Raw genomic sequence first — 20,798 nt, 5'->3', positions numbered from 1 at the left:
CCTATTTCCTCATCAGTTACAACACAACCCATCACAACAGGCAAGACGGGAAGAAATTTGAGTTCCAGGACAACAGGCTCATGGTCTTAAGATATTTAATTAAAACAGCCTACCTATCTGAGCACTTCAGAGATTTACAAGCCCATACACAGTTCCCTCTTCACAGAAGAAATTGTTTCTAGGAACAAACGCTGAACCTACAATACCGAATGACTTTCTCCTGATGCAAGTGAAGGGCACCTTGACCCTGACCTGCCCCAGCCAGCTATCAGCTCACTCATCGTCATACCTTTTCCTTTACTCTTCAGCCGGCATAATACAATTGCCCTTCTTTAGATCCTGTGCCTCTCTTTTAAAAACAAAATTCTAGGGGCACCTAGGTGGCTCAGTCGGTTAAGCATCCGACTCTTGGTTTCAGCTCAGGTCGTGATGTCAGGGTCCTGGCATCGAGCCCTACACTGGGCTCCACACTCAGCATGGAGTCTGCTCAAGATCCTCTCTCTCCCTCTGCCCTTCCACCTCCTGCACTCGCTCTTGCTCTCTCTCTAAAATAAATAAAACTTTAAAAGTCCTCCTAGAGCGTATCTGTACCCTTTCCCTGAACACACTAACATTCTTCAAAGTAATCTCAGCTTCCAGAATGTCAGCACCTTTCCTACTATGTCCATTTTGCACAAGATGCAAGGGAACCAAGAGGATCACACAAAATATGTAAAACATGGCTCATCAGGAAACAGCACACTGTCAAATGATAGAAGAACCCTTCTCCAACGACAGTGTGTATTTAGAAAGAAGGAGAATGCACCAACTCTCCCTAAACCATGGGGAGAAACGGGACTCATTTTCATGATGTCATGATGGCAAGAAGCACACTCACCAACAACATCGAGGTGGTATGTGTGATTGATGGAGCCGTACTCGTTCTCTACCACACAGGTGTAATTTCCTTTGTCGGACGGGACCACGCTCTCCATAATAAGGCTCCAATGCTGGTTTCGCACCTGAAAAGGTCAAAGTAAAGGTGCTTATTTAACAATCTTAGCACAGAATACCAGGCACTTTGCTTTCTTGATTTAGAAAGAAGTTGAGGGAGACAAGGAAGGTAGAGAAGAATCACCTGAATTCTATATTTCCCTCATAGTAAGGACTCAGAATGGAGACAAATGAAAACGATCATTACCATCAAGGTGAATGTCTAGCAACGGGAATATGGACGTGTTCAGATCTGCAAGTGTGCGGGGTGGGTCTGTCACTGTCGTGGTGTGAAGGTTCCTCCAGGAGCTACCAAATGGCCGGGGGAACCTGCACATTAGCCTGCGACCCTATCGGTGCCCCAGAGCAGAGGGGCTGAAAGGCTGCTCATGCACTAGGAACCCTCAGGCCCCACGGCACCCATGGACCATTTAGGGCCAACGCCAATGCGCACTTACTATATGCCAGGCACTGCTCTGAGCACTCCATCCCTCCTTAGCTAATGCGATTCTCCCGAGGAGCCCACAAGCTAGATTCTCCATTGTTCCTGGAGCCTTCCAGTTTCTTTCCCCACGGCCCTCAGATGCTGTCTGGAAGTCTCAAGAGGTTTCAACTGGGAACACATGTCTGCCCGCCCCCATCTCTGGCAGAGGCCAAATAGATGCTACATACTCCTGAGAGACATACCCAGAATTCCAAATATGGGAGCAATGAATCCTCAGGAAACCTAAGTTGCATATCCATCTGCTTACAAACTCCTTGAGACTTTTCAAAGATAAGCAGCACATGTGAAAATAAGCTACTGTGATTCCTACCCACAGTTCTGTCAACATGCAAAGAGACTAGACTCTAACATTCCCACCTTGCTTTTAAAATATTTTCATCGACTCAAACTTTCAAGCAAGCATGACTTTTCCTTACTAAGACCAAAACACAGATTTTATTGGGGCGCCTGGATGGCTCAGTCGGTTAAGTGTCTGCCTTTGGCTCAGGTCATGATCCCAGGGTCCTGGGACAGAATCCCACATCGGGCTCCCTGCTTGGCGGGAGCCTGCTCCTCCCTCTCCCTCTGCCCCTCCCCCTGCTTATGCTCTCCATCTCTCTCTCTCTCTCTCTCTCTCTCTCTCTCTCTGTGTCAAATAAATAAAATCTTTTTTATAAAATGCAGATTTTATCTTGCAGGTTCAAGGCTTTAACCTTTTTCTCCAAATCCAAATCATGTTGTAAAGGTATTCTGGGCCAGGCACTCTAAAGACATGGAGAAAAAATAAATAAATAAAAAGCCAGGGCCCTACCAGTCTTAACTATGATTTCAGGAATTTCAACTGACCTTCTGAATGATTCCCTGAGCACTGCAAGTGTTTTCTGCCTTAATCACACAAAAAACCGATAATACCCGCAGAGCCTCTGCAAGCACACGAGTGAGTCAAGGAACTACAGAATAAAGAAAATCATCTCATGAATGCTCCATTATAAAAACAGGAGGGCAGAGCAGCTGTCCGCTTTGAAAAGCAGCGCCAACAGAGGTAAGAGGCTATCAGAGTCTGTTCCCACCCAACGTGTGTCACATCAGATGCTGAGCTTTGTTGCAAGCCACTCTCTGAGAGCAGCTACTGATGCGGAGTTCAAAAACGAGCCCACTGCTCATCACGGACAGTCTTATGCAGGATCCCGCGGGTGAGGGCTGGACTCTTCCTCACCAAGTACAAGCCCTGAAGTAAGAGTGAGTTCTGGGCAGACAGTGCCTCTGTCCTAGCTGCTGCCCTCTCACCAACTCCCCTGTATAACCCTGAAGACTCTTTCAATCTACTGTCATGGAGCTGACGAGGGGATATTCATTCTCACTGTCCCAGGCGAAGAGTCTGGCGGTAAAATGAATCTGATGGCATCGGACCCCAGTGGAGAGAGTCTGTCTCCTCCACTGGAGAAGACCTGCCTTCTGCTCTTGGCTGGGCCATAGACTTACAGGAGAACCCAAGCAAGAGGCTAGGTATCCTCTTAGGAGGGATAGGCCTTCCATGCACGGTGTATAGAAGGAACGCTATGAAGGAGAAGAGGCGGTTGCTAAGTTTTCCAGGGCAATGAGAATGCTCTACCGAAATCCTGGCCCCCTGGGTGTTAACCCTGGAGCTGTGTGCTAAAGAGCATGGACGACTCCAGTACTAACTCCTTGACTTAACGTGAGGCAGATGGGCCCACACGGAGACCCTCCCTCTCCCCAAGCTCTCAGGGGGTATCAGAAATGGGACTTTCCTGGACTCTGAAGGACTAATCACACGGAGGGTAACTTGGGGATGAAGCCACAGGCCCTAACGTCACCAAGCCACGTAATCCAGCATTTAGCCCTGCTGTAAATATTCAGTTCTTTGAGCCCCCGCTCAAATGTCATGCCCATAAGCCCTTAATCATGACTAGTGCCTGTCTCTGGACCCCGTCCAAACTGTCAATGTCTTTCTTGGGCCTGGATCCAGATTTGGCACACAGCACATTCCAAATGGAGCTGAACCTGAACTGCACAGGGAGGGCATCGTCTGCCTCTGCCCAAGACATTAAATCTTGGCATATGCAGCTCGGCATACCACTGCCGTTTTTAACCCCTGGGCATATGGTCAGATCCAGTCTCTCGTCGGGGCTATGGCATTCCACGTAAGATCCCTCTTCAAGAGCATGTGCTCCCTGAATATTTACTTCCTGGAGATGCACGACAAATATTAACAAGTTAACATTTATCAAATGCTTTCACAATGAGAAACACATTGACCAGACAAGGTGCTTCTGCCCTTTCCGAGACCTTGGTACTCAATCAATAGTGCCCCATGCAGGGCGGTTAATTTTTATTTTCTTACACCATTGCTCCAGTATTTGATTCCTTGACATACCACCAATCCCAAATTTTATGAGCTGTGGCATTTTCCAAAGGGACGCCCTTAGAAGCTGCCGAAAGTGGGAACGTCTGACACTTTCACAGGGGATATCCTACCATTAATTAGTGGTTGCTTAATGACAAGCTGAGAGAGGACAAACAGTAACTCTACCAAGATGGGGAGCAAAGGCACAAAGACTTTTGTGTTTCTTTTCTAAGCACTTCAATTCTATACCCCGATTCAGGGTCAACCTAAAGACACTACCCCTCCAACAAAAATGTCAGATGTCCTCTTCACCGTGTTTTTCTAATATTCCTCATCTTTTTAGAGCTATCATTCTTCTGCCAGTTAGATCAAATGTACATCTCTACTTTCACAGAAAAGGGAATGTAAATACCCAAAAAACATATGAAAAGATGCTTAACCTCATTAACAATCAGGGAAATGCAAATTAAAACAATAACGAGACACTGTTATTCGCCAGCTGATTAACAAAAATTAGGAAGAGCCACCTCACGGAGTACTTAGTGAGGCTGGAGGGAAAGAGAGGCTCAAACTGAGAACAGGAATATGGAGAAAAACCTTTCTGTAAAATAATCTGGCAGCGCCTATTAAAATTAGCAGCACAGTTTTTTCTTTTTACCCAGTTAATTCCACTTCTAGAAATCTAGCCTACACAGAAAACAGCAGGATGACTTCAAGGCACACGAACAAGACTGTTGCTTCGAGCACCGTTCGTAACAGCAAAACTGAATCCATCAGGAAGAGAGTCATTAATAATACACAGTTCATCCTATATGAACTAACGTATAGTTAATTCATTCCAACAAAATAGCATATGGTCACTAAAAAGAATGAGGTATTCTTAAGTTTGGACCAGGTAAGATATCATGAACAGTTACTGATAAATAGGGGGGAAAAAAAGTAGGTGGGATAAAACTATGTATACTCAGGATTCCATTGCACAGAAATACACACGCACGCGCATACAACCCTATAAGTGCCTACACTACAGCCCTGAACCTATAAACCTATAAGCACGACTGTACAAACACAGCTAAAATCAGAATGAAAAGGTACTAAATTGTTAGCTGTACATTTTGTACAATTAAGTGGAGCTATGCACGTTGCTGACTTTTTTCTCATTTTCGCTTTTCAAATTTAAACCGAAATCGCAGACATTTGACCCACAAAGTGAAATAAAACCGCTCCCCCCGCCTCCCCCTTCAGTGGTAGCTGCTCTGTTGCAAAACCACCGCGGCTGTAAGTCTCTGGCAGCCTGAGCGACAGCGCTGGGGAGGACAGAAATCCTGCACCGGCAGACACACGCACAATCCTTTCTTCTTATTCCTGCCCGTGGCCAAATCTTTGTGGAATTCATCATTATTTTTCGTCTGCCAAGGAACAGAATTAGAGAGCATGAGGCTTCAAAACTATGTTCGCTGAAGACTTGTAAAAATAACATTTCCATACTGAAACAAAGCAGATTGAAGCTAATGGCCTAAACTCTTTTACTCCTAATACAAAAAAGTGGATTCCACAAACATTCCATGCCCCTGGTCACAAAGACAAAAGATGGCCCAGACAGGTTTTTTCAGAATTCCTCTGCTACCTAGGTCTTCCAAGGTGCATGTTTAAAGCCGCAGCTATCTTCAGGTGACAACTGGGAATGTAGATTTAGTCTGTTAACGATACCGAAACACCTACGGGAAAGGTGAAAGGCCAGAGATCCAGGCTGTCACCTGGATGTTTGGTTTCCACATTGCAAAAAAAAAAAAAAAAAAAGTCTGGACATTTCCAAATAGCTAGGTGTTCGATAACAAGCAGAATAAACAACCAGAAGCTGGATGGAAAGTTTTGCTCTATGTCAAGTCAATGAATACTGTGTCCATGTGATGGCAAATACCCCCAACGCTTCCTTCCACCCATAGCAGGGCCCAGTTTATGGGGAAAGGCAGCAATCCCTTTGAACCCTGGCCTTCACAAAGGCAGCCCATGAACTACAACTCACCGTAAGCCAATTGTCATTAGGATGCACAGAGCCTTACTATCCCATGCCAGACCCCCTTTTCCGGCAGGTTCCTTGGGTCTCTGAGCCAGGCCTCTGGAGGTGTGCACAAACTGAGCTTCCACGTGTCAAGGGCTGTGGCCCTCACTGCTGCTTATCACCACGCAGATGTGGAGGCAAATGCCTGATTAATAAGTCCTGAAGTTTGCTTTTCAGGAGGTGTCCAGAGAACAGGGCGAGGCAAGCTCTGATCCCACCTAGCACGCAACTTCAGCAACTCTTTCCCTCCAGTCCGTGAACAGTGCATGGATCTCCCAGGGCAGGGAGGAGAAAATTAGAAAATGCAAGGCTGTCCTCAAGACGCTGCAAGGGGCTCAGAAAGGCACTCTGGGGGCCGACTGACAGCAGGGTCACTGCCTTTCGAATTTCACTCTTTAAAAATCTTATGACCTTCCTCAAAAAGCTGAATGAAGAATCATCAGATGACCTAGCAATTGCACTGCTCAGTTTATACCCAAAGGAACCGCAAGCAAGGACTCAAACAGATACTTGAGCACGCCATGTTCGAAGCTGCTTCATTCACAAGAGCCAAAAGGTGGAAACATCCCAAGGGCCCATCAACAGATGAACGGATACACAAAATGGGGCCTACCCATATAATGGATTATTATCCAGCCCTAAAAAGCAATAACAACATATCCGAACCCAGAGAGAGGGACAAATATCCTATGATTCCATTTACACGAAGTACCTACAACAGGCAAATGGAGAGACAGAAAGATTAGAGGTTACTGGGGCCTGGGGGAAAGAGGAATGGAGAATTATTACTTAACGGATACACAGTTTCTGTTTGGGGTGATGAAAAATAAATGACAAATTTTATATTCTGTATATTTTACCACAATTTTGAAAAATCCCACGGATCCTATGCCCAACTTTGCTCTCAACAGTATACCTTGGGCTGACTGATACTTACATGTTCTTGGGATGCCCTTACTACCTCCGTGTTTCTGATTTTTCAAGTGTTTTTTATAAAAACACAGAACCACATTTGAAGAAAGCAGTTTAGTAAGAGCATGAACTTTGGAGGAAAACCACCTGGGTCCAAATGGCGGCTCTGCCACCAAGGAGCCACGTGACAAGTCTCATCTATAAAAGGGGCGAAATAACAGTCCCCCTCTTTGGGCGGCACAGGGGACCCAGGGCAGTGACATGGGTGAGCAGTCACTGCATGCTGGCTGATGGCCACATACACCTGCTTCCTCATCACAGACAGCCCGACCTGGGATGAAAGCTGAAATGCCTTGGCTGAGAAAGAGCTCAGCAAAATATAAATGTATGAAGAAGGACATTAGTCGTGATTTTTCCAAAGAAACGTACTTTGGGATTAAGCATAACATTTAATCAAAAGTCTCTAATATGACATCTAAGTAACCTGGAAAATGTAAACCTAATGAACCTACCCAGCAAAACCACCAGTTTAGTTGTGATTATGAGAAAACAGGTTTTACCTCATCTTTTCTTGGGCCTGAAACATACCAGGAAACTGACAGTCCAGAGCAGGTGATGCTTCACCCTGCTCAGGGGTCCACAGGAGTTCTCCCCTCTAGGAGGCCTGAGGCCATGTCCTCTTGTGCCCGTCCCCCAGCCAGATGGAGGGGAGTGCTGGATCCTGTGATCTCTCTTGGTTCTTTGGCAGTTACTAAGTGGCATGAAAGGCAGTTTTTAAGAATACTCTTCCCCTCTACGCTTGAGACACTACCTAGGAATGAAGTCAGGAACTGAGGTGGTCTATTAATTACCTCGGTCTTCTTGGTTTCTGCATTAAATGGTAATTACTGTTCAGAGCCCTTTGAAATATCTAGCCTTTTGGTAACCTCGTCCTAAAAAAAAAAAGATCTGTGCATTGTTTAGGATAAAAAAAATGGTTGGTGGTTATGCTACTAAATCACAGTTGGAAGGGATCAGATGTTCAAGACTATCCATTCAAACTTCATTTTAAGGATAGGTGACCTAAAAGAAGAGCTTCAACAACTTGCCCAAAGTCAAGACTGATGAAAGAGCCCAGGCAGGAGTACAATTAGGGAGATATAGTTATGCTTCAGGTCAACCTTTATCACCATAAATAATAACATCCACCCAGCCTTTGCCCACATACTAAGAAAAACAATAATATGACTCTTAAATCACCTAAGGAAGGCTCAGCATGAGTTCTTTGATAAATAAGACTGAACAACAGCATACCAAAGAGCTCTCTTGGTCATTTTAATTAAAAGGAGCTTTCTGTCCCATTTCATAATTCTCTTTGATTTTGTTTTGGGTTTTTTCAGGTTCCCTTCGCCCTTCACTGGCCACCATTTCAAAACAAGCTGTAACACAGTGGATGACGGCCAAGGTGCCTGATCCATAAACAGGTAGAAAGAGCTAGACCGACAGCTGAGCTAGGCAGACAGAGCGACCATGGTTTATGGAATGAGATTTATGAAGAAAAAAAAAAAATCACAGAAATAACACACATTTGTTTGCGGAAACTTTCAGGTCTTGCTTTCTGGAAAAATACATCTTGGAAAACTTGACACTTCGCCTCTTCGTTATATACGGTGGCAAAGGGATGGGAGTCAGGGGAGAGGGACATTTGGACATGGGGCTGTCCGCGTGTCAATGGGGTCTCTGCTTTGGGGGGGATTCCCTCAGGCCGAATGTTGGAGAAGCACCAGCCAGGGGGCTTGGACTCGTGGTGGGGGTGGGGCTGCCAGCCTCTGTGACCACCCAGGACTTCATGACCTGGGGGCCTGGGGTGCGTCTAACACATCATTAGCAAGGCTTATGCTGTAGGTAACTATGTTTTCCCAGGAGATGAGAGATCTCTTTCCCTTTCAAATCCCAGAAGCCCGTGGGGCTCGACGGAATTCCTGAAGGAACCAGTATCCCCCAAATCAACATCCTATACCACAACTGCTGTGAAAACTCCTTACTCACCCCAGGTCGACCACCTTTGCGCTTGATGGACTGACACCCCCACCACACCCCAGGGCACTCAGACATGGCCACGGTCTCTTCTCCAGAGGAAGTCCAACAGGACCAGAAATGTGCACGCCTCACCACCAGCCAGCACACCACCTTCCAAAGGTTCCAATGCTCTCCCCCCTCCTTGATCTTTTTTTTTTTTTTAACAGCAAAATGTACTTTATCTTTTTTCAAGATCTTGTTTTTTAAGGAATCTTTACACTCAATGTGGGCCTCGAACCCACACCCCCAATCAAGCATTACATGCTCTACCGACTGAGCCAGCCAGGCACCCCTGTAGCAAAATATACTTCAGAATTTTTGTTCCCATGCACTCAAATCCCCACTCTCTTTCACTCCAGAAATGGCTTCAACATGAAACGACAAAAAATCCTTTGGTCTGTGCCTCCACGCGAACAGGTTAAAGGTACTCTGCGAAAGGTTCCCCCACTTTGCTTTTAGAACCCAGGCGCTCTTCGGTTAGTGGAATGTTGCCCTCGGTGATTAAAACTGAACTGCACCTGCTAAAAATCAAGCAGTATTTCCTCATCAGGCACCCTTAGTCTTCTAGCGCATTTATAATCACTAATTCAGATTTGCAAAAAGCTCCTTACCCATAATAATGATGTTGGTCCTATTTATTTTGAGACCACGAGTTTCTGGAGGCTCATCAACTCTTTTTACTTTTTTCCAAGGCTGTCTTAAATGAGGAAACTCATTAACCACCAGGATTTTGACCACCACTCTTATACTTTGGTTGTATTGAAATGAAATCATTGGAACTGCATCAATTATGTTCCCGGAGAGCATTCGGTGGTTAGAACAATCCCCAGGGCCACAACTGTAGTCGTTTTAACTCCTCCTTTCCAACCAGCACCCACCTAAGGAAATCTTTGTCTTATCAGCCTTTACAAAAAAAGCAAGCCAACCTTCCCATCTCACGGTGCCTGGTGTAAGTACTGACCTCAGAGCAAAGAGACAAAGCACCCTCCTGCCTTCTGCTCCCACCAACAAGCAGGCAAGCAGGAGTCATGGAAGACAGGCCAAGCATGTCTATTTCCACAGCTTCCAAGGCATCCACCTCGCAGCAGATAAACCTCACACCTGTTGCACACGCAAATTGCCCCATGTCCATGCTTAGAAATTCACTCCTAGGCTTTCCCCGTTGTCCTCCGAGTTTTGGCTTCTGGATATTTTTAAATGTTAACACAAAAGTCAACCATTTTTGTAGAAGAAAACAACCCTTTTAAAGATGAGAATTGGGTAGGGTATTTCAGAAAAGGGCTCCGGGGCACTTTTTTGTAGAGAGGAGGCCCAATGAACCACAGCAGTGATGAGGTCGGGGCTCACGTGCCCTCTCAAGTGTCGTCGGGGTGTCGTGGACACAGTTGTAGCAGAAAAGTCCATCTACCAAGAAACCCTCTTTGACCTGGTTCTTCAGAACCTAGGGTCCAGTCTAGAGTGTCCCCCGGCAGGGCCCAGATGGCTCCCACTGATCCCAGGTCTCCTGATGTCCATGCCCTTGGGGAATTCATCTCCTCCCCTAATGATCTGCTCAATAACAGAAAACAGCCAAGGTGGTTAGAGGTCACATCCATGATCAGGTTACCAAAGGCTGTGACTCCTTTCTTCTTCACACGCTACTTCTTCTTGTCTGCTCTCCCTGAGGGGGGCCAGCTACCACACGAAGAGGCCTACGGGGCAAGGAAGTGAGGGCAGCCTCCAGCCCATAGCCAGTGAGGAACTGAGGCCCTCAGCCCAACAACCTGCAAAGAAGTGAGTCTGACAAGCCCGGGAATGAGACTGGGATCAGGTCCTTCCCCACAGCTGATCCTACAAATGAGACTCCAGACATAACGGAAATCTTAAGTCCTATAAGAGACCTCGCCATGGAAGGCCCAACTAAGCCACACCTGGAAAACTGTGATAAAAAATGTTGTTTAAAGCTACTGCACCTTGGGGGAATTTGTTACACAGTAATAAGTAACCAATGCACCGACTCACGGACTCATGCTATCCAAAGGGACCAAAGAATGTCATAGTCAAATTCCTTCAGCCTTCCTCACATACTACATTCCTCAAGGCCTCCCCTTCCATACTAAATAATGCAGAGACTCCATGTCTCTCTTCCTGAGACACCCTTCCTTCAAACTCAGCCCAGGTTCCCTTCCTGACCTCTGTTATCCTTAGCCTTCCCAAGAGCCAACATCCTCTCTCCCTGCACACCCACAGGACAACATGCTCTTCTGACTTTGGCCCACTCAGATCCCGGCTCTCTGGTCTGCCTTCCCTTCTGGACGAGGAAGCCCCGTGAGTTGAGGCTGTGCGCTGTCCAGCCCTCGGAGGGTGCCTGCCCCCAAAGATGCTCATCGACATCCACTGACTGGATGAACAAGAGCCTGAACGGGCATTTACAGGCCTCTTTAGGGAGACGGCCGTCAAGGTCCACCTCCCCCAGAACGGGGGAGACTACACTTCACCACCTTCTGTGATGGGCTCTCCAGAGCCTTGCAGACAGAGGACAGAGATGGCCTGTCACCGTGGAAGCATTCTCTCTTCATAAACACTATTTCATACCCAGCGTCTGAGCCAAGTCCATCCGTACTCACACAACCCTGCTCAAACAGGGCAAGTATACTGATGCTTCTCTGATTCTGCTTCAGTTTTAGTTTTATAGACTATAAAGCATATAGAAAACAGACTCTCAACTTTCTACCCTCCTGTTATAAACTCTTCTCGCATAAAGAACAATGCCAATGGGGATTGTGCTTTTAAAGTATGTGCGAGTCCAGCAAAACGGTTTTAAAAGATCAACCGTGGAAATGACCGATGAGGGGAACAACGGATTTTTTTTTTTTTAAGATTTTATTTATTTATTTGACAGAGAGAGAGAGAGAACACAAGTAGGGGGAGTGGGAGAGGGAGAAGCAGGCTTCCCGCAGAGCAGGGAGCCCGACATGGGGCTCGATCCCAGGACCCTGGGATCATGACTTGAGCCAAAGGCAGACGCTTAACCGACTGAGCCACCCAGGCACCCCAACAACAACTGATTTAAAAATATATATATATTTTCCTTCCGGTTCCTGCTACCTTTCAACTACTTAAAAAAGAGATTCATAAAAACGTAAGAAAGAGAACATTTTGAAAACTTCATTCTACCTTATAGCCTCCAATGCGATGTTCCTGCTTAAAGTCCTTTCCATTCTTCAGCCACCGCATAGTTGGTGCTGGATTTCCCCCAGCCGGACAGCGAAACTTGACAGTATTGGCCGCAGGGACGGCATGAAGTCGCTTTTCCATCTTTTCTGTGTTGGTCCAGTACGGTGCTCCTAGGGTGGAAAACACGGTTACAATGTACAGAGAAGGAGAGCTTCATTTCCATAACAGGGAAGATAATGTTACTTTGTAAGTGAGCGAGCTGACATTCTCAAAAATCTTTGGGTAATATTTACATTAGGAAAAAAGTTTTCTGAAGTCTAGCAGATGGCCTAGCAGAAGGTCCCTGGAGATGGACTGCTTGTTAGTTTGTGTCTCTTAACAGGGAAAAAGTGTTTGAGGTACCTTCTCTCCCTTGTTCCTAGGGCCAGAATATAAATTCATGGCAAATCACGTTTTCAAATGCTGCTTTATATAAACAGTGACAACCCATACAGTAACTAACAAAATGTTAGTTCTGAGTCCTCCTGTTAGTTGCTGAGTCCTCCAAAATGTATCATTTTAGATCAATCACCACACCTAGCAAATGATCACATACACACACAAGGTGCGCTAGAAGCCAAGTCAGTTTAGCCACGGAAGCTGTAAATAATCAATAATATAACTTACTATCCTAAGATGATAAATTATTCAGGGAGGCATCATTAACTTCCCAGTACTTTATATGACAAACCAGAAAGCCCTATCACTAACTATGTTTTAATTTTTTTAATAGAGAAAAGATTTTTCAGCGGTTGTGAATGCCATAATTCTACCACCATGTCTAAACAGGTAAAACTTAACAGGAGGCTATCGATTACATGTTATGTGAAGGTGAGCCCTCTAAATGACCCGCAAAGTCATGGATACAAGTGATTCTTTAAACTCAAGAGAAGAGATAACTTTTTAAATTGCCAAACAAAGGACATTTTATCTAAGTATGAACCACAGCAACGATCCAGAACACCACCGTAAATTCTTCATGCCTGCCAACAGCAGCTAATGAGCACTATTGAGTGAGGGCTTCTTATTTGCCAAACCGAGCTCTAAAAGCTGTTACATGTTTAGCATATTAATCCTGACACCAATCTGATGAAAAAGGCATTATTATAATCCTCGTTCACAGACAAGGAAACTGAGGCACAGAGAAGCTACAAAGCTAGGAAGAAGTGCAGGCAGATTTGAGCCAAGGCAGTCTGATTCCAGAGCCCACGGTCTTTGCCCCTACTCTCCACGGCTGGTAAGAACCAGCTTCTCCAAGGGGTCGAAATCCATACCTTCAACCACTGTGATGTTAAAGACCGGAGTCCAGGACAGCCAGCCCTTGCCAAAGGCACACTGCCTTCTTGATTACTGCCCAAAATTTCCACTCAAATCTTGTATAGCTATTTAACTTTTCACATGTATGTTTCTGTCTTAGCAAACTGGGAGCCAAAATTTCCCTAAAGCATCCATCAACAGGGCCTTGCACCTTCTAGAACATTCTATAACACTGAAATCCTAGAAGACTGATTCATAACTGTGTTTACCGCTGATGAGGGTTAGACTGAGCAGCAGCACACACATTTCACAAACCAGAGACAAACGGGTCCAGGCAGGGGTTTTGTCTCTGATGTGGATTTACAGGTCTCCTCCTCTATTCTGTGGATGACAGAGCTCGCTCCCAGCGGGGGGGGGGGGGTTAACAATCCCCTTCACTTAACAGCCAGACTCTCATGGCAGAATGAGGAATTGGAAAAACTGCATTCAAAACACCTACCCTTGTTTGCCTCACCCTTGCTCTTGAAACCTGACTATAAAAGGTGGAGCTGAGATTTCTTAACAAGGGCATGCTGAATCTTCTTTATCCTTGTTTATCTAAGTATCAGTGTAGATGTAGATGGTGTCTACACAATGCCAAGACCGTGCAGGCAAGGCAAAACTGAGGTGGTCATGTGTACCAGAGAAAGAAAGGCCAGAGCAGGGCCAGGAGGAGAGCCAAGGGAATAAGAACGGGGTTGCATGCTTTCCTCTGAATCCAGTTGTATCTGCAATGAGTAGGCAACTTGGTGGCCATTTGGCTTTGGGTGTCGAATGCCCATAAACACACCCACTCTTTTGAGGGCTCACCGGGGAGTACTTGATTGCTATTCATCACAAGACTCCCAGAGCCTGGCATATACTGGAACAATTTCAATAATCTTTCATTTTAAAAGCTTCTACTTAGAAAAATCCATCCACAGCACAGCCACTAAAAAGAAACCATTAAGAGCACAAAATAAATAATGAGCTTTGTCGCTACACAAAGACTTTTATAAATCTGACCTAAATGAAAAGCATACCTCATGCTGTCAGGTGTCTATAATCATGTCATTTGTTTAAGTAAACACAATGGCCTATTCATATGAATTAGCTAAATATTAATGTAGTAACTTTGAGATAGCATCAGTTACAGCTGAGCTGATCCTTTGGAGTGTCTTTTCATTTTCGTATAAAAGAAATCAACAGATATGTGCTTACATTCCATTAGGCATGATTTGTACATTCCCTAAAATGTTAAAAAGTTAAGATTTAGTTGAAGGAACTAGGAACGTTGCCGGAGCGAAGCTGTCAGGGAGGCTGCAACCCACACAGGGATCACCCCAGACCATATGAGCCCGCACGGTCACGGCCTGTGGCAACATCACACTGACAGCCGGCACCTTTGTCTTGGCACCTAAGGAATGATTCAAGGACAAGGGTGAAAAGAATTTTGCTGGAATTTCTGGCAGGAAGCCACTTCCCTGGGGTAAAATTTCAATCGTCAAAACTGCACCTATAAAATCTGCTCGTGCAAAATAGATGCACGGCCATGAAGCAGGGTGTGGGCACCCAGCTTGTCATCTAAAATCGCAGGGATGGGGCGCCTGGGTGGCTCAGATGGTTAAGGGTCTGCCTTCGGCTCAGGTCATGATCCCAGGGTCCTGGGATCGAGTCCCGCATTGAGCTCCCTGCCAGGCGGGGAGCCTGCTTCTCCCTCTGCCTCTGCCTCTCTCTCTCTCTCTCTCTCATGAATAAAAAAAAAAAAAAAAACATTTAAAATCGCAGGGATGCCAGGTGGGCGGGGCACTGTAAAATCTAATCAACAGAGTAGAAACTGATCGCCTACACGCCTACACGGCTACCCCTCGAAACCTACATCTGCAACACTCTCTTTTCCTGAATACCTGTAGATAGTGACTCGACAGAAAAGCCACTGAGCCAAGTTTTCCAGGCTGTCTGTGTGACAGTGGTGGGCCACCCCAACGCCCTGCCCAGTCCCACTCACATCACACAGGACAGCACACTTCTGTGACCAGACTTTCCCTGAAGATTTTGGCTCATGAATGTTTTTAATGCACATGATGCTAGAGGGGAGGAATTTTTATTTTATAATGGCTCCTCCTGAAATAACCTAGTTTTATGTGCAGACTGAAAGGTCTAGAAAAATAATGAGACTGTAGGACTAGCCCTAGCTGCACTTTCTTCATCGGTGGCCTCATGTCCTCCGCGAACTTTGTATTCGATATTTGCTGCCAAATTTGCAGTCTGGACACACGGAAATGCAGCACTACCAGCCCCCAACACACACCCCAAGAACAGCAACGCAGCTGGTGAGAGACCAGGACCAGGCTCCTCTTTTCATACCGTGGGTTAACTTTCACTTGCAGAAGGAACTCCCCTAACAAATTAATGATTTACAAAAGCAAGATGGCCCTTGCACATAGTAGGTGTTCAGTACAAACCTTTCCTCAACAACTTTATAAAAGATGAAACCTGCAGGCCAAGGCTACATCACATTTCAAAGAAGTCTCTGAGCATCTACTTAATGGATCCCCCCTGGCATAATCTTAGGGATGTAGGAGGAGTGAGTTTAAAGTCAAGCCACAGAAAAGGAATGGTGACAGAAATCTCGGATGGCGTGAAGAAATGAATTCTACTAAATCAGAGGTAGTAAGCAAGCTGACCTATAGGATAGGTGGGTCCCTTCTGCTCTGATATTCTCAGATCTTCTGATGTAACGTGTAGCAAAAGAATGATGCTCTCTTAGTCATTAAATACTAACACTGAGCTTAAAGGAACAGTAAAACCCAAGCAAAAAATAAATAAGTAAAATCCCGTCAAGGAATACTATACCTACTCAATATCATTTTCTACACTGAAACAGTTATTGTATATTAGTGAAAATGCTAATAAAATTTTACTTTAATATAGCAGTATTCTCTTAAGATGTGCTGGTTAAACAGAGATGTATAACCCCAAAAAAACTTCCCTCAGCGTTCCTTCAACCTACCACCTCCATCCCACAGTGAATATTCATCACATTCCTTTGCTAGGCCTCCTCTTTGTCATTTACGTATTTCCATCACCAGGGTGTCTCCATACTGAGATGTATCCCTTTCAATGTCTGCTGACCAGTAAGAGTAGAGCATCTGAAGGGTACAGCTTGAGTTGCCTTCAGCCCATGGAGTAGGCACTCAAGTGTTTATTGGATGGATGGATGGATGGATGGATGGATGGATGGATGGATAGATGGACGGATGGACAGACAGAGAGATGGACAAATGTACCAGATGGACAACTGCTAAAAGCTTGAGCTATAAAATGAGGGAGTTGAACTGAATGTTCTGGTATGGTAAAGTCCCTCCACGTCCTAACATTCTGTCCAGGTATTCTAGGCAGATACTGGTTTTGCCAACACATGGTAGGATTAAAGGGTTTCTTTTGACCATGCAATCAAAAACATGGGCTGCCCCTACAGAAGCCCTCACATGCCCCAGTATGTGTCTCAACATGGACATCTAAGGTCTATGGTCTCCTCTCTTTCTGAAATCAAAAAGAGAATACAGCCCAGCGGTTTAAAGGAAAAACATGGAATCATATTACCACTGTACCAATAAGCCTCAGTCACCATCTGGTCCAATGGCAGATGTGATCAATGTCACCCAGAAAGGTCAAGTGATCTGATCAAGGTTGCTTGGTCAAGGCCAGGCTGAAGGAAGACCCAGGCCTCCAGCTCCCTGGGCAATGCTCTTTCAACCACTCCAGGCTGCCCTTTGAACTCTCCCATGGTAATTAAGTCAAAAGTTCAAGATTTATGTGAGCTGTGAACCCTGATGACTGCCAACTGTATTTTTATTGATGCAAAAATAAAAAAACACAGCCTGTTTCAGCTCCTAGATTAAGTCTCACAAACTCCCTAAAGCCCCACTAAGGCCTCTGTCTTAAGTCTATAATTAGGGTCTTTAAAAATATCACTAATCAGGACATTTGAATGCTTTGACCCTGACTGGGGTGGGGGTGGGAGGATGTCTCTGAGCTCCACCCCCATCCTTCCAGTAGACTGAGGTTCATCTGTTTTCAGTTTTGCATAAATTAAGAGAAAACAAATCTAACAAAATACAGCGATGTGAGTGCGTGCATGATTATGGGGGCGGCGGGCTTTATATGAGAATCTCATTAAAAACAACAACTTGCTGACCAGTGAGGCATTTGATAAGAAACACATTAAAACAAACCAGGCAAGTGACTCTCATTTGAAATGCCTGAGTCCACTGGGAGACCAGCTGCCCCGTGGGAGGTTCCTAGGATCTGCCTTCAAAAGAAAACCCTCCACTTATTCATTATGCTGGCTGACCACAGGGGAGGCCAAGAAAGAGATCATTCAATCCAACCTTCCGGACAGAACACCATCCCTGGCTTTTGTGATAAAACACCCAAACCAATTTAGGATGAGGTTTTCATTACGAAGGAATGTCAAAAAAATTCAGGAAGCCTTTGTGCTTTGGGTTTATTATTATTATTACTATTATTTTTAATTCCTGGAAACTGCCACACAACATTTACCAACTTAGATATAATCTCTACTAAGTAAAAATCCCAATTAGACCAAAGGTGACGGCAAACTGTTATTATCAGCGGGTTAATCAACAAAAGGAGTATGGAATCTCAGGCCAAGTTCCTTCATTTTCCCTAGCCAGTTCCAAAAACTTGCCTTTCTCCCTGACACAGAGTATGGGTACGTGCAGGTCTCAACAGGAATGAAATCAAAATAGAAAACAGCCTTGTCTCTCTCTTCACTCAAGAGAAAGAACCACTCCAGGAGCAAAAATCTTGACAAAGCTGCCTTGCTATGATTATCCCTCTAGTTCAGCAGTTAACCTGAACTTTGTCAATCATGATCTTTCCGAGAACTAAGTCTCAAGCTTTTCAGAAATATTAATCACTTAAACACAAGCTTGAGGTAATAAAAATCACTCGAGAAAAAAAAAAAATGGACATGCATGTCTCCTTATTAGTTGCCAGATGACCCATTAAGACACATGTACCTAGGGGAGGCAAGGACTAATTAAGTTACGCTTTCCCTGCTGAAGTAGAAACTCTGAACCTTTCAAAACCCTCAACCTGGATGCATTTCAAAAATCAGCATTTGAAATCGCAACTTTCTGTCCCAGAAAGTCTGTTTCACTAAAGGGCATATGTTAGCAGCATTATTTCCTGGCAGCCAGGCTTGTAATGACATCACAGGATTGTTCCGCTCAGGGAAACGTCTAGCGCTGGTAAGGTGTGAGGTCATCAGCTAGTCAGCTGTTAAAATATGACCTGAGAATGCCCTTCACATCTGTGAGGGAAGAACCTGACTTAAAAGGCAAGAGAAAAGTCAGGTCAATCAAACCAGCCCATTGCACAGATTTTCAAAGCATGTGCAACAGGATGTGAATGAATGCTGTATTTTAAAGAGGGTCTTTTGGTCAGTAAGTTTGGAAAACCCTGGGAAAGGCCAAAATTAAACAGATGTTTTACCACTGAACACTGCAGAGTTGTAGTATGCTGACTGACGGACACTTTAAGTCTGAGAAAAGGGTCCTAGGAGGAGGTATTTTTCAAATTCATTTCAAAATACAACTCCTCCTTGGCACAGAATTATTCTGGACTGGGGTTCCAAAGGGATATACTTTGGGAAACACCAGCTTATTCTCTTAAGGCACAGACCAGACCTGAGCATTACCGCTTGTCATGAGACCCATAAAAGATGTACAGGAGGACTGTAATTTCACAGAATACTCCCTCAACATCCAGGCTAGTCCTTGCCTCCCAAAGTGGTCTACCCGGAAAGGCGGGTCTGAGACACGATGCGACACGGCCCATGACGTCAGAGAACAGAACACGGGAACTTTCAAAATCGAGCCACTCAATCTGCTTGCGTGAGCGAGGAAATCTCTACAGGGGAGCCCACTTTTGAGCTGAGCCGGGTCTTGTACGATGGTGTGAGAGTTAAAGCCAACCCTGAATATTGTGAAACATCCCTGTAAAAAAAATCAGATCAGACGTACTTCCACGGCCAAACTTCAACAATCTTGCCTTAATTTTGGGCTTATTTTTGCCCTTGTATTTGCCTGCCATGCTTTTTGTACTCCGTACAAAATTTAAGAACTCTACCAGGCAGATAAGCGTGCCTTCTTACAGCTAACCACCAAATCAGATAAACAAAAATCTAGCTCACCAGCAGAGAGAATGACCTGCAATATATTTTTCAAGCCATCGGCTACAGAACTAACATCTACCAACCCAAAAAGAAAAAAAAAACTTCAGACAAGCCCAGAAATGTGACTGTCAGCAGAAGATCACTGGAGCATCATTTGTTAACTTCACCGAAGAGGAACTTTCAAACACCCCCCAGTGGCATTTCCAGACAATCAGAAGGCACCAGAGGAATCAATCTGGACACATGGGTGTTTTCCAGGTGGCTGAAAATGCATGGAATTCGGTGCTTCTACAATTTTCCCTATTAATCAGGTCAGGCATTTGACACTGGAGGTGGCAAAAAATTGTTTTAATGGCAACATCCCCTTCCCCGCCTTGCCAATTACCCTGGCCATGGCATTCCTCTGTCCACACAGGCCACAGCTGCTTAATCTCCACTGCCCCAGGCTGCACCTGTGAATCAGACCAGCCTAATCACACTAACAGATGGCAGAGGCCAAGTAGCCAGCTAAGAACTGCTATCACTTTAAATCGCATCTAATGTTTCACAGGCACCAAACAGAGGCAGTTCCCAACAGCAGTATCTCCCTGGTACAGCTAACACCAGCCCTTAATCACTGCAGAGCACCCATCGTGGGGCAGACGTGGTGTCATTCGAGAGCTAATCACAAAGAACCCTGGTCCCAGGGTGAAGGTATGGCATTCATTAAATGCGCTCCACTCCCTGGCCCGTCTGCACAGGCACTGGGAAGAGAGACTAGTGTTCAGGAGGAAAACCTGGAGGTCCGTGGCAGGTAGTCCTTCCCAATCGCCAGAAAGAGGTTCAGTTCACTCGGTCTACTTGTTACATAACCTATACCTTGCTGTTACATTGTACTGCTTCCCAAGTATTCCTGGCAACATGCTATGAGACTTGGTTCAGCAGGACGATGCAGCTTGCAGACATGTCAACACAACCCAGCTGCCGCCGGAGTCTGAGATCCCACGTGGGGGCACCACTTCAGGGCTGTAAACAACACTGCACCCCCTTTGTCACCCTGGGGACTGGGAGAGGGGCGCTGTGATTCAACATGCAACAGGCCTACAAGTGAATGGCAGTTTTGCCTTTTGCTCATTGAATCATGAATTTCCAATCAATAACACAGGAATAATACCTTTCTCTACCTTATGGGGCTTGGGGGGGAGGGGGGCGGGCATTGCCTGAGCCAGCAACCAGCACGTAGCTTGCCCAAAGCAGGCCCTCCAAAGCATGGTCTTTTATTGCCTCCTCT

The 20,798-nt window shown here is 45.3% G+C and overlaps 1 protein-coding gene across 18 annotated transcripts in view; it reads right to left on the bottom strand.

The window, feature by feature from the left end:
* FGFR2 (fibroblast growth factor receptor 2) overlaps positions 1 to 20,798 on the bottom strand; it is a 99,723-nt gene that overhangs the window by 49,699 nt on the left and 29,226 nt on the right. For all 18 annotated transcript variants that reach the window (XM_081823362.1, XM_081823357.1, XM_081823360.1 and 15 more), the window contains 2 exons: positions 12,010 to 12,179; positions 878 to 1,001 (listed from right to left, as the gene is read on the bottom strand). In XM_081823362.1, coding sequence (XP_081679488.1) covers positions 878 to 1,001; positions 12,010 to 12,179 — 294 coding nt within the window. The remainder of the gene's footprint in view (positions 1 to 877; positions 1,002 to 12,009; positions 12,180 to 20,798) is intronic.

This window comes from Leptonychotes weddellii, chromosome 6, assembly GCF_054177405.1.
Source record: "Leptonychotes weddellii isolate Sample4059 chromosome 6, ASM5417740v2, whole genome shotgun sequence".
Taxonomy (NCBI): Eukaryota; Metazoa; Chordata; class Mammalia; order Carnivora; family Phocidae; genus Leptonychotes; species Leptonychotes weddellii.
This window is presented reverse-complemented; position numbering and strand designations above follow the sequence as displayed.